Source organism: Myxine glutinosa, chromosome 13, assembly GCF_964187855.1.
Source record: "Myxine glutinosa chromosome 13, kmMyxGlut1.1, whole genome shotgun sequence".
In the NCBI taxonomy this organism is placed as follows: domain Eukaryota; kingdom Metazoa; phylum Chordata; class Myxini; order Myxiniformes; family Myxinidae; genus Myxine; species Myxine glutinosa.
Genome location: NC_136273.1, coordinates 92,546,845 through 92,561,848, shown reverse-complemented (window position 1 = coordinate 92,561,848; position 15,004 = coordinate 92,546,845). Strand labels below are relative to the sequence as shown.

The 15,004-nt window shown below is 46.9% G+C and overlaps 1 protein-coding gene across 1 annotated transcript in view; it reads left to right on the top strand.

Annotated features, from left to right (window-relative positions):
* The window catches only part of LOC137438406 (adhesion G protein-coupled receptor B3-like), a 413,438-nt gene that overhangs the window by 385,559 nt on the left and 12,875 nt on the right, over positions 1-15,004 (top strand). The window contains 1 exon segment of the mRNA XM_078767712.1: positions 8,171-8,838. Within this exon segment, the coding sequence (XP_078623838.1) occupies positions 8,171-8,838 (668 nt within the window).

Genomic DNA, 15,004 nt, shown 5'->3' with positions numbered 1-15,004 from the left:
AACAACAAAACAACTGGTGGTGGTCTTCTCTTGCTCTGCTGGGCCGATGTTCTTCCCGACGTCTTCTGGCTTCATGCGGCCTACTTGGAAATATAAAAAGCACAACTTGTGTTCGTTTTTATTTAGGGCCTCAGGGGCCAACTAAGGGTGGTCCACCTGTTTGGCATAGGTGCCACCTTATCGAGGTCCGCAAGCAAGATTCCCTGGCCACTATGGCCGGTCTCCAACAGAGGTGCCCTGCCCCAGAACCTGGGGTCCATCAAGTGGTACTTGGCCGCAGAACAGCGGTCCATAAAGTGGTACATCAACGCAATGCATGCTGGTTCTGGGAATCTCGTGCGCACAATGGCCACCTCACGCACGCTCCCCTCGGCACCCAATGGCGCACAGGTCCTCAAGTGGGAGACAAAAGGGGGGAAGACAATTGAGCGAGGGGTAAGGTCACAAGGGTACACATCAATAAAGGCAATGCAAGGCGAAATGCGTACGGAGGGCGAAGTGAGAAAGCTCGTCCCTACCGTACGTCACCCCCCTGTCACCTACACTACCCTTGCCCTTACCCCATATGTACAAAATCTACACATTACCAATTCGTCACTACTGTCACGTCTTCCCCATATTTCCCCTATACCAAATTCGTCTCCGCAATCCCCCGACTTCAAAATTTGCCATCACCCAATTCGTCATCAATCCTCATAAGGAGGGAGAGATGGAATTACGCACAATGTCACACCCACGTCATGATGCGTCTCACAATCCAAAACATTTGCATCATAAAAAATAATCAAAACATGGCATGGTGCGGAGTACCTGTCACCTCAGGTGAGTGGATGCAGATGGTGCGAGGAGACTTCATCCTAACTACTTCCTAAATGACATTAACACACTTTACACTACCCGGGGTCTCTCCCTGCCAATCCATTGGCCAACTTACACTATGGGTTCTAAAATCCAATTCCCATTGACCAAACTGTGCTGCTTCTCAATTTGGGGTCTCACTCCCCCGATTCATCTCCCGGTGCTCTCGCACAATTTCTGGGCTGCGACGTGTAGCTCTCCCAGCAGGTCTACCCACCTGCACACCTCCACCACTGTAGTTGCCACCCGAGCTTACCTAGCTCCTCACCCTAACCTATCTAACTGGGGAAGGCCCTCTCCTGGCTCTGTTACCCCACTCGGTGCCCTCTGGCACTGGGCTACCCGGGTCCGTCCTCCGGATCCTCGGGCCCCATCCACAACAACTACTACCGGCTCCCAGAGCCCACCTGCGGCCTCATCTGGCCGACATCCTCACAGTGGTGGAGCGCCCAACCAACTACACACACTAACAGGCTACACGCCCAGCCATTTCCACAACACTAATGCACCCATCCAAAGACCATTCTTTCACCTGCACCACAGATGCCAATATCCAACCACAATTTACCTGTACCCTCTACCTAACACTTACACTACCCGCCCCGGGTATCCGTGATGGGGGTCCACTCTTCCCCCATTCACACCTTCGCACCATCCACTCCACTCCACAATTTCCACCATACTCACTCCACGACCATCCATTTCAATACTCCATTTATTCCACACTAGCATTTATTCCACACAGCCACATACACCTGTTGTTGCACACCTGTGCCCTCACACCTGGTGCCACCTGCACCCTCCTTTCTTCCTGGACCATTTGGTCATCACAATACAGATCATCATCACTCACTCATACACTGCTCCATTCACCTGTTCAGTTGCACACCTGTGCAATCACACCTGTTCAATCCTCACACACACGGCATCATCTCAGCTAACTACTCCCTTCTGATACTTGCGCTTCCCAGTCGTCCCTTTAAACTATTGCGCTCCCACGTCATTATCATCCATACTAATCTACCTGCGTCCCCACTACAGGTATCAGTCACTATCTAAACTTAACGTTACCTAATGTCATCTTCGCTAGATCCCTACACACGATATATCCTAACCCACCCGGGCTAGTTTTCACTGCCATCAACCCCATAAACTATAGCGCATTTGCCCCCCCCCCCCCCTTTGGTGTGAGGGATGGTGGATTTGCCATCCCACCACATCGGGGGTCTCTCCACTATCAATTTTGCTCGTCCAAATTCCAACCAATTCAAAAATTTTCCATTTACTGCCAATTCTACCCACTATTATAAATTTCGTATCAAATCACTACCATCATCATCACAGTCCGCTATATCCTAGCCTCGGTGCGTCGTGACATCATTAAACTCGGTTCGTAAAGCCGAGCAATGAATTCGGGTGGTTTGGTCGCCTGCAGGTTGAATCCGTCCGGCTTTCGGTTCAAGGGAGGTGGTTTGGTTGGGCCGAGATTCCACGCACCATCTCGGCGCGGCACCTTGCGGTCCCGGGCCCGATGGCTCAATCTCCCCCGGTCGGAACCCCGTCCCCACGAGGGGGCACCGTTCCGCTTCCTCCCACTCGCCCTTGAACCGGACCGGTCGCCTCGCCCTACAAGGCCCGGACTCGACCGTGCGGGGCGAGGCCAAGCCCGAATCGGCAACGACGCTTCGAAGAGAAGCGACGCAGCATCGATCCGCGCCGGGCCTCGCACCCAACAAAGCACCCCTCGCACCGAGTGCTCGCATCGGCTATCCGTCGCCCTAACCGCTAACCCGGTTACCGTCGATGCTTCACCGGCATGCTCACAAGCATACGCTACCCTTTCACCCTCACAAAACCCGGCGTTCCAACGCCGTCCGTACATTCCACCAACGCTCTCCCTGTTACACACCACACCTCTCGCGCACACTCTTGCGCACACTTTGGTCCACACCTCTCCTCCGTTACGTCCTCCGTAACACTCACCATGGGCGTGCACTCTTGCATCCACCCACTAACGTGCTCACATGGGCTCTCCCACACCCGCGCTACCACCAATTCAGGTGTGCTTTCTCGCACACGTTCCACCACCACCTTACTCTCCGTGTCACACTTCGTACACCCCGACGTGCATTCTCGCTCGCACTCAGTTTCACACTCGCGCTCCGATGTGCCCTCTCGCACCTGCGCCATCACCAACTCACTATTCGTGTCACACTCCGTACACCCCGACGTGCATTCTCGCTCGCACTCGGTTTCATACTCGCGCTCCGATGTGCCCTCTCGCACCTGCGCCATCACCAACTCACTATTCGTGTAACACTCCGTACACCCCGACGTGCATTCTCGCTCGCACTCGGTTTCACACTCGCGCTCCGATGTGCCCTCTCGCACCTGCGCCATCACCAACTCACTATTCGTGTCACACTCCGTACACCCCGACGTGCATTCTCGCTCGCACTCGGTTTCACTCCCACACTTTATAACACACCCACTCGCCGACGCACACTTTTTCCTCCCACGCGTGCCATTTCCACTCACACGGGACCCTTCACCAATGCCCGGATGCTTCCTCGATCCCAAGCGCGCGAAAATTCTTTTGTCGCTAAACATCCTCCTGCAAAATCTACCCGCACAATATACAGCACGACTCACCTGGGGGATCCTTTTCTCCACGCGAACCTGCAAACTTCCATTCGGGTTAAGCACAGCATCGTGATGTGAGCAGGGACTTTGTACATAATCCATTTCTCCCTGCAATTCCCGGGCTACCTCCGTCATCTCTTCAATTTTAATTCCCAGCACTGCTTTTTCTTTATTAACCTCGGCGACCGCTGGCTTTAATAAAACACCCTCCTCTACCTCAGCGGTCGCCGGCTTTTCCAAACCCCGTGTCGCGATTTCTACCCCCGTCATTGTACCCGTGCTTTCCTCCGCTTCGCTCAACCGGCGCTTCTCGACCCGCGTTACTTCCTTGTGCACCCTGGGACCCTTTCGCCCAACTTGCGGTCTCTGTCTCTCTGCTCCCTTGCCTCTCTATCGGCCCTCATTCCGTTCATTGTTGCTTCAATTTTGTTTAACAATCGCTCACTGTTAGCCCTCCTTTCGTCCATCATTGCCCCCATTTGGTTTCCCATTACCCCCATTTGGTTTCCCATTACCCCCATTTGGCCCTCCAATCGCTCACCCTGAGCATCCATCCGGTTCCCCATTACCCCCATTTGCTCACTCTGAGCCCTCATTTGCTCACTCTGCAGGTTGAGGGACGCCTGCATTTGTACCATAAATTGCTCCATGAGGGCCTGCATTTGGGTCATCCCTCCCACTTGTGCAGCGGGTGCGGCCGCCGCAGCCATGTGCGAGGCGCCATTTTGCGCGCCTGATACACCCTCAACCACCTCATTGCTCTCCTCCTCCCTTTCTTCCCCTAAGTCCTGGGTTACCCCTAACCCGTCTATCTCCCCCACCGACATCCGATCGCCTTGATTGTCCATGGCGCGATCTCAAAATTCGGGTTCTATAAAACAAAATAAATTTCGGCAGCTTGTAATTTTGAGCGCGTTAAGCGCGCTTCGGGTCCGATCTCACTCCTCGACACCAATTGTTACTGTAATAACACAATTGGTGTTCCAAAATTTGGGCCTAACAAATTTAGTCCCAGGTCCGAATCCCAACTCCTGACAACCAATTGTTGCAGACGCGGTTTAGATGTTATTTTGCCGAGCGGTTGATATTACCGCGTCCGAACAGTTACTCCCCGATTAGAACCCGATTCCACCCGACGTTGACCAGATCGCCCCACAGATATTCAATCGGGAAACCTCTAAAGCGACCGAAAGAGAAGGAAAAGAGAAGAAGACAGTGTACGGAGGAAGAACAGATTTATTATACACACACAAGCAAAAAGAAAGAGCGACCAAAATTATTTACAGCAATGGATGGAAGAAGCAGTCACACAGTGCATCGTTAGCTTATACTATTCATTTTACTTAACCCCAAGACAACGAGTAGGACAGACGACGTTCACACTTACACGGGGGATATTGCAGGCAGGTAGGGCTTGAGGTGGATTGCTGGAGAGGGAGGCAGGGTCGGAGGCAGCAGCTCTCAATTCCTCGCGGTTTTTGGCGGGAAAACCCTTCGTCGCGTATCCGCTGCCGATGCTGTAGACGTCACGCGCTGGCTCGGGCACACCTGCTCCTCTCCTTCTGGTGGAGCTGTCTCCCTCCTTTCAGCGCGTCTCTCCAAAGCTGGTTTCCTTTCCGAGTACCTCTCCTCTTTGGCTTGGAGCGTCTCGCATCTCACCACTCCTTTCGTATGTCACCTCTTTGCTCATCTCCCATCTCATCTCCCAGGTCATCTGGTGAAGCAGTCCCTTACAGTCGCTTTTATCACTCGGGGTGGAATCAAGCCGCCGGCTGCGAGGGCACGCCTACCGGGTCGCTAACCGCGGTGCTGGTTGGCCAAGTGGTGTTGGCTCACTCCTCCCCTCTATGAAGAGGTGGAGACACGCCTTTCTTCTCCGAGATTAGCACATGGGCAATGGCGGCTTGCGGGATTGAACACCACTCGGGATTGAACACCATATATATATATATATATACACACACACACACACACACACACACACACACACACAGATTGAGATAGATCTCTCTCTCTTTCTCCATCTCTCTTCGTCTTCCATACTTGCAGAACCAGCTTTCAGGATGCTGTTATTGAGCTGCTCCACACTCGACAATCTTTCAGCATTTGAATGAAAACAAACTACCGAAAATGAAGTCCACTGCTCTTTGATCATAAAGGCTTTGGAATGGTCTGTTTTTGCATTCCCATCTGATCCCATGGCTCATGGTGCTGGCATTCAATATTTAAATCCTAAATACTTTCTCGATTTGTCCATCTTTTCCTAATATCCTTATGGTTGATCTATAAGTATACTAATACGACCTCATATGATGTCTTCATTATGTGTTCAAAGAGATGAGTTTCGATTGTTAGACCAATGTACAAGCAAAATGAAAGATGAATTATTATTATTCTCCTCCTCCTGAATATTGAATATCATAGGGAACAAGCAGGTATCCATGGAAATTCCACGTAATGTAAAATGTGGCTTAAACAATGTTATGCAAATAACAGTTAAATATATCATGGGAATTATATATTGTCTTGCTATGTGCTCCCTGGTGTTGGGCTAGCGGCTAGGGTGTCAGCTTAGGATCCTAGGATCCTGGGTTCGAATCTCGGTCGATCGCTGAATTAACGCCAGGGGGGTTGACTCAGCCTGTCATCCTTCCGAGGTCGGCTAATTGAGTACCAGTTCACTGGTAATTCCCTGCTTGTCGTTAAAGGCGGCAAAAAGGGTTGGCGTCAGGAAGGGCATCCGGCCGTAAAACATTGCTTCAAAAAGGGGACCGAAAAACAACAACTACCACGGTTCCCGAAAAAGGCCAACCCCCGCTTGCGGGGAAAAATGGCCTCTAAAGGTGTTTTTTTTTTTTTTTTTATGTGCTCCCTAAAAAATGTTGCTTGATCAAATCAAATCATCTCCACCACAATTCCTCAATTCCCTCATTCCAATTCCCCAGCCCCTCCTCCAACCATAGGGCTTCAATCACCTCCCCCACACCCCCCCTGTCGTCAACCTCCTCCTATCCCCACTCAGTCCTCTCATACCTCTTTCTTCCCGTTCAGAAATTCCCAAAAGAGATACGTCGTCCCTCGAAAATTCCGTGCAATTGACACTGTCAATTGAATGTGAATAACCTAATTGTGTTAATAAATTATCCTAAGTTAATTATATTTTTTGTGATGCATAAACACAATGATATAATTAAATAACGAGGAAATAACGTTAAATTCACAATCTCGAGAGCTTACATTATCTCGCGATATGTGATGACAGACTGACAAGCATAATATTGTATAGATATAGATATTATAGGGGAATATCTAAATTTATTAATTGCAATTACACCTCATTATACGTTACTTTAAGTTTTTTGGTGTGTCTGTGATTATTAAGTATCTCATTCCTACAAATATTTTTTGTTTCACCATCATTTGTGGAATCATAGAAATGAAATGATCATTGCAGGAGAGATCAACATACATCTGTTCTCAAACTCTGTAAAATATGATCGCTAATTCACATCTTCGCTGCTCCTTCCCTCCTCAACATGTTGCTGCTTCTACGTCAACAATGTCTGAATGTCTTCAGATGTCAAATAAGAAGTCAAGGCCATCTTACTGGTTTATCTCAAACGTACTTATTACTGTCTGGCAACATGGCCCTGCTTTCTGCTCAAGGTATTCAGTATCTCCTCCTTGAATGGCTATCAGATTTCCTGTTCACTTTCAAATCAGCAGGTGGCTTTGGATGGCATTCTCTCTTTTGCTCTACCTCGAGATGTTGGCATCGGTCAAGGTAGCATACTGGGACTAATCCTGTTCTTGGTCTATAAATCAATCATTCCACTCACTGGAAAATGCATTGTATAATTTTCAGGTGACTCCGCCATGTGCAGGACTGTTCCTCAATCACCTGCCAGGCAGATGGCGTTATATAGAAAATAGTGACCATTCCTCTTCGATAATCTGGAGAAAATGAGAAACCGGTCATCTCCTTGGAAAAATGTATTTTATTTCAGGAAATGACCCACTCTGCCACCCATGGCCACCTCGTGTTCTTTCTTTTCTGCCTCTGAGGTTTCCTATACCTACTGACACACCATTCACCTTTCACCTGTGACTCTTTCCTCGTGCTGTCGTGCATCCGTACATTCTTCTCCAGCTGTTTCCCCGGTTTACTCCATTGTCGTTTGGCTCTTTTTAGTTGGCCTGTTTTGCATTATCATCTGCACCTCTGTTGATCCTCTTTTACATGAGCCTCGACACTTGCTTTGAAAAAAAAAATTGCCACCAGCACAAGACCTGATGATTTAAAAATATATATATTTTGGCTTATTTTGCAGTACTGCCAAAAAGACAGCACTATCGTTATTAGGGAGCAAGAGTTAAATTGGCTGAATGCCATAAAACTAGTATTTTGTGGATCAAATGAAACTTGATTTCCAATGAAAATGGCTCCTTAATATCAATTTAAATATCAGTTGGTGCAGAGAAGCAGCAACAACACTTTGCTAAACTTTTGAAATTCCTGAATCATGTATTTTTGTTAGTTCCCTGGTGTCCTTGGGCCTACATCCCTAACTCAAAGTTTTGAGTTAATAAACAATAACTCTTATTTTTGGTGTTATGATTAATTGATTTCTTGTGCATAATGCAATAGCTCATGGCCCATTCTGTGCAGTGCTTCGTAAAGACATCAACACGTGCCGTCAAACAGCTTGCAAGACCACTGCCTCGACAACGCTTTCGTGCTTGGCTGATGAAGCCTTTGACAAGAAGGACTTCTCAGAGGTGGTAGGGAGCCCTACCCGGGGGATTATACCCGCTGGATTCATGCCAGATGTCCAACTTCTAGGACCACCGAATTACATGGCTCCTCTGGGAGGAAGCGCCAGCATAGCACTTGTTGAAGGACCCTGGGGTGAACTGGAGCCCTCTGTGCCTAAAGCCACAGGACTCTTTGCTGGCAACGAACTGCAAATTGCATCCGACCTGGGGTTCACAACCGGCCAACGACGAGCACTTGAGAGTGATTACGTTCTACTTCCACGAGGCACCGCAGCTTCTGCAGCCCAATTCAAGGCTTCACCCCAGGATCTAGCCGCGCAAGGCATCTTGTTGGGGCCAATTATGGAGCCTAGTTTTGAGCCAGGCCTTGCAATATCCACCTTGGCTCCTGTTACATCATCGGCTGAGCCCTTTGCAAGAACCTCTCTGGATCATCCTTTCGACTTGCACAGCATTTTCCAGGGCTTTTTGGGTAAAGCTTCCTCAACTGAGAGAAAGGAGACTACCTTGGCGGCTCTGAGAAGTGAGACGAGCTCCAATGTCTCAATAAGCTCTCTGGAGGTGAGGTCCACACTTTGTTTTTGTCATATGCTTGGGTAGTGTAACTTTATGCAAGCTTCAGTGAGGCATTAGAATACCTATTAACACTTTTACTGCAGTCTTGCCTCTGTCTCATGTCCATTTACAGGTTTGCGTCATAAGGTCTCAAGTATGAAGGGAAGTCTGAATCCTCATATTCCACAACTAACTATCACTGAAGTATAGAAAGATGACCCAAATCCCTGCATTATTTTCTCAGGGCAATGTTTTATTATATGGTGCAATAAGAGTTCTGTGACCATCCAATGAGTGGACAGTGTGTTGTTTTAGGGGGTATCAGTTACTACAATTGAGGATCGATGATGAAGAGCAAAAACAACACTGAAAATAGAATGTAAAGAAGCAAGAGGACATAGGATATACAAATTAAAAACACTAATTAGAGTTCATAAATATCATTATGGGTCATGTTGATAGGTGTGGGTGAGGTGTTGTAAGATGGCAATGATCAGTGACCTGAGAAGACGATAGGAATCAATAGGGTGATTGGAAGTCCACCTGGTGGTAATTCCACAGGTGTTGCAAATAAAAAGGAGTGTTTTCAAGATTGAATTTCATGAGATTGACGAGGAGGGGGAGGAGGTTGAGATTGAGGAGGAGGAGCTGAGTGCGCTCTGTTCGGGTGAGAAACGTGTGAAAGGCTGAAGGCTTTTGATGGCATTGTCAATGATACCCAATAATTTAGCTTCCATCATGTCAAGAGGTGATATACAGTCATGTGAAAAAGTAAATACACCCCATGTAAAGTTTTGACTTTTTCAACATACAGCTATTTGATCTTCATTTCAACAATATTGATAGATAAAGGTGATATAATATAACAAATATCATGAAACATTTACATTTTGTAGTCCATTGTATAATTTAAATGAACATAAATGCAAATTTCGCATGTGGAAAAAGTAAGTACACCCCTACATTTATCACTACTTCAAATACCTAAAATTAGAATCAGGTGCACCAGCTCAGGTGCAAATGATTATAACATCGTTAGAGAGGATCTTGGAGGAACCTGTCTTATTTAAACCTTAGACATTTCGTTTGGTTTGCTCTTTGTTGTTGAAGTGTGCGGCGTCACCATGCCAAGATCAAAAGAGCTCTCTGAGGCCTTCAGAAAGAAGGTTATAGATGCCTACGAGTCTGGGAAGGGATTTAAAAAGATCTCCAAACAATTTGAAATAAATCATTCGACTGTCCGGAAGATCATCAACAAGTGGAGAAGATTCCAAACAACTGCCAACTTGTTCAGGCCAGGCCGCCCCAGCAAGTTCAACCCGAGACCAGACCGCAAGATGCTGAAAGAAGTCTCTAAGAACCCCAGAATGTCATCACGGGACCTACAGGTAGCTCTTGCCACTGTTGATGTCAAAGTGCACGAGTCTACCATTCGAAAGAGGCTGCACAAATTTGATCTACATGGGAGGTGTGCCAGGAGGAAACCTTTGCTGTCCAGAAAGAACATCAGGGCAAGACTAAAGTTTGCCAATGAACACCTCGGCAAAGACCAGCACTTCTGGTACAATGTGCTCTGGACAGATGAGTCAAAGGTAGAGCGATTTGGCCACAGTACCAGAAGACATGTTTGGCGAAAACCAAAGACAGCATTTGACCACAAGAACCTGATACCAACTGTAAAGCATGGTGGTGGAAATATTATGGTTTGGGGCAGCTTTGCTGCATCAGGGCCTGGGCAGCTCACCATCATAGAATCCACAATTAATTCTTCATTGTACCAGAGGGTGCTTGAGGATAATGTGAGGCCATCTGTCGGAAAGTTGAAGCTCAACCGAAGGTGGACCTTGCAACATGACAATGACCCTAAACATACCAGTAAATCCACCAAGGAATGGCTGAAAAGAAAGAAATGGAGGGTTCTGGAATGGCCAAGTCAAAGCCCGGATCTAAATCCCATCGAGATGTTGTGGGGGGATTTGAAACGAGCTGTGCATGCAAGAAACCCCTCAAACATCGCACAGCTGAAAGAATTCTGCATGGAGGAGTGGGCAAAAATTTCTCCCAGTCGATGTCAGAGACTGGTAGACAGTTATAAGAAACGCCTACTTGAGGTTGTTTCTGCCAAAGGGGGCAATACCACCTATTAGAGCCAAGGGTGTACTTACGTTTTCCACATGTGAAATTTGCATTCATGTTTATTTAAATTATACAATGGACTACAAAATGTAAATGTTTCATGATATTTGTTATATTATATCACCTTTATCTGTCAATATTGTTGAAATGAAGATCAAATAGCTGTATGTTGAAATATGTTGAAAAAGTCAAAACTTTACATGGGGTGTGCTTACTTTTTCACGTGACTGTACAGGAGTGCCATCCCAAAGTGGTGACCAATATATACTCAACTGCATGCCATGATCATTTGAGTGGTTGCGTTAAAAAAATGTCCCCAACAGGCATTTGGCTTTGTGACCAGTTTGGTATTCATGACTTTGCCAAAGCAGGTCATATCTAATAATGATGCTCGGTAGTTAAGAAGGTGTACGTCTCCCAGAGGATAGTCATCGATTTTTAAAAATCTTTCTGCAGATGCAGCCTGGTGTTGGCTTAGCGGTTAGGGTGCCGGCTTGGGATCCTAGGATCCTGGGTTCGAATCCGGGTCGATCGCTGAATTAACGCCAGAGGGGTTGACTCAGCCTGTCATCCTTCCGAGGTCGGCAAATGGAGTACCAGCTTGCTGGGATAAATGATCACGGTGTGTACCCCGATTTAGAATAGGTACACCGTATCCCTGCGCATCGTAAGCGGCGACCAAGGGTTGGCGTCAGGAAGGGCATCCGGCTGTAAAAACATTGCCTCAAACAGGGAACCATGATTGTCATGGGGACCGCAAGGCTAACCCCCGCTCTAGCGGGGGAAAATGGCCTTAAAACGATCATTCGATTCATTCATTCTGCAGAAGTGAAGGTTCATGGAAGACTAAAACAGTTGAGGATGGCAGGTTAACAGGCATGAAGCAGAAATATGGTTAAAATCCCATAACAGCACTACCATATGAGAATGAGTGGCAAGGTGAAAAAGGGGTCACTAAAACAAAAAGAGCCGGAGATGGCAGGAAGAAATAGAGGTGACAATGGATTTCAAAGACTGAAGTGGGATGAGCACTAAACCATGGACATAGAGAGTGGGATGACAACAGATGCAGGGAGTGGGATGACAACAGACGCAGGGAGTGGGATGACAACAGGCACAGGAATTGGGATGACAACAGGCACAGGGAGTGGAATGGCAACAGACACAGGGAGTGGGATGGCAACAGACACAGGGAGTGGGATGACAACAGGCACAGGAATTGGGATGACAACAGGCACAGGGAGTGGAATGGCAACAGACACAGGGAGTGGGATGGCAACAGACACAGGGAGTGGGATGACAACAGGCACAGGAATTGGGATGACAACAGGCACAGGGAGTGGAATGGCAACAGACACAGGGAGTGGGATGGCAACAGACACAGGGAGTGGGATGACAACAGACACAGGGAGTGGAATGGCAACAGACACAGGGAGTGGAATGGCAACAGACACAGGGAATGGAATGGCAACAGACACAGGGAGTGGAATGGCAACAGACACAGGCAGTGGAATGGCAACAGACACAGGGAGTGGGATGACAACAGACACAGGGAGTGGGATGACAACAGACACAGGGAGTGGAATGGCAACAGACACAGGGAGTGGGATGACAACAGACACAGGGAGTGGAATGGCAACAGACACAGGGAGTGGAATGGCAACAGACACAGGGAGTGGGATGGCAACAGACACAGGGAGTGGGATGACAACAGACACAGGGAGTGGAATGGCAACAGACACAGGGAGTGGAATGGCAACAGACACAGGGAGTGGGATGACAACAGACACAGGGAGTGGGATGACAACAGACACAGGGAGTGGAATGGCAACAGACACAGGGAGTGGGATGACAACAGACACAGGGAGTGGAATGGCAACAGACACAGGGAGTGGAATGGCAACAGACACAGGGAGTGGGATGGCAACAGACACAGGGAGTGGAATGGCAACAGACACAGGGAGTGGGATGACAACAGACACAGGGAGTGGGATGACAACAGACACAGGGAGTGGGATGACAACAGACACAGGGAGTGGAATGGCAACAGACACAGGGAGTGGAATGGCAACAGACACAGGGAGTGGAATGGCAACAGACACAGGGAGTGGAATGGCAACAGACACAGGGAGTGGAATGGCAACAGACACAGGGAGTGGGATGGCAACAGACACAGGGAGTGGAATGGCAACAGACACAGGGAGTGGAATGGCAACAGATACAGGGAGTGGGAGGACAACAGACACAGGGAGTGGAATGGCAACAGACACAGGGAGTGGAATGGCAACAGACACAGGGAGTGGGAGGACAACAGACACAGGGAGTGGAATGGCAACAGACACAGGGAGGCACAGACAAGAACAAGGTGGGATGAAAGAATTGAGGTGCAAGTAGTGTTATAAGTTGTGGGTTTCTGAGTTTCTGGAAAGCGTGTGAAACTTGGGGGTAGATGGTGGGAGGTTGGCGGTGGGGGTTGAGGGGAGTGGAAGCTGTGACTATAAATATGAGAGCCTGGGCAAAGCGAGACTAGAAGAAAGGTAATAGGGAAATGAAAAAAGAAAAACACCAAATGCCTGTGATAGGTATCAAGCAGACCTTGGTATCCGGCCTCCTTGTACAGGATCTTGCAAAAGCTACATAATAAGAATGTGTGACATTTGTCTGGATTGCATATCATTTTTCCAGGTGTGGGACCAGCTTGACTTTCTTATATCAGTTGAACAATTGTAACTCTTGCTCGCTTATCACTTGGATGAAGGACATTTCAACATAAAGTGGAAAAAGGAGTAAGGCAGCGATCAATCATCTACACTAAGTAAGGCATCGATCACAAAATTCTGCTTAGGGGGACAACAGTCCTGACGGGAAGAACAAAATATAATATGTCATCAAGGGCTGGGGTTCTTTGGGGGTGGCAGTGAACGAAATACCCCAGCAAATTGTGGAGAGGGCTCTGAATGCCATAAATGGATATTGAGGATGTCATCTGTCAAAAGCGAGATGGGTCATCTACTTGTGGAAAATGGATAAAGTTGATGGGAGGGGACATATTAATAAAAACTAATTTGGGGACAAAGAGAAGACAACGTGGAAGGATAAGGGAAAGACAATAGGGTATGTAGATGTCCTTACAGACCATTTATGGAGGTTTTGAGTCTCACGACATTGCTGATCCTATGATAAACGGAGCGGCATGTCCAATGAGTGATAACGAGTGATAACCGTGCAAGCAACGTGAACTAGAAAGCATCTCAAAATACAAAGCCTGTCCAACAGTTTGTATTCAGATGTCTTCTTCTTCCATAGGCCAAAAATAATGAAAACGGTAAAAAAAAAAAAAAAATACAAAATGAAAATTGATGATTTTATGCAGCCTTGACCTTTGAGCTTTGGATCTAAAAAAAAATATCAGCTTTTAGCTTTTGTAAAGTGAACCAATTAAATGACCGAATATGAAAATTCTTCAAATTTCAGGTCAATCTGGTGAAAATTTGGGATTTTATGCAACCTTGACCTTTGACCTTTTGATATAAATAAAACAATCAGCTAGCTTTTGATTGGTGAACCAATTTAGTGACCCAATATGCAAATTCTTTAAATTTCAGGTCAATTGGATGAAAATTGATGCTTTTAGGTGATGGTGACCTTTGACCTTTTGACCAAATTATGAATTTGCCTTTTCCATATTGTCATAATGAAGCTTTGATGAAAATTTGATGGCAAAACTCAAATGGTAATTGGAAATTTCAGGTCAATTGGATGAAAATTGATGCTTTTAGGTGATGCTGACCTTTGAACTTTTGACCAAATTATTACTTTGCCTTTTCCATATTGTCATAATGAAGCTTTGATGAAAATTTGATGGCAAAACTCAAATGGTAATTGGAAATTTCAGGTCAATTGGATAAAAATTGATGCTTTTAGGTGATGGTGACCTTTGACCTTTTGACCAAATTATGAATTTGCCTTTTCCATATTGTCATAATGAAGCTTTGATGAAAATTTGATGGCAAAACTCAAATGGTAATTGGAAATT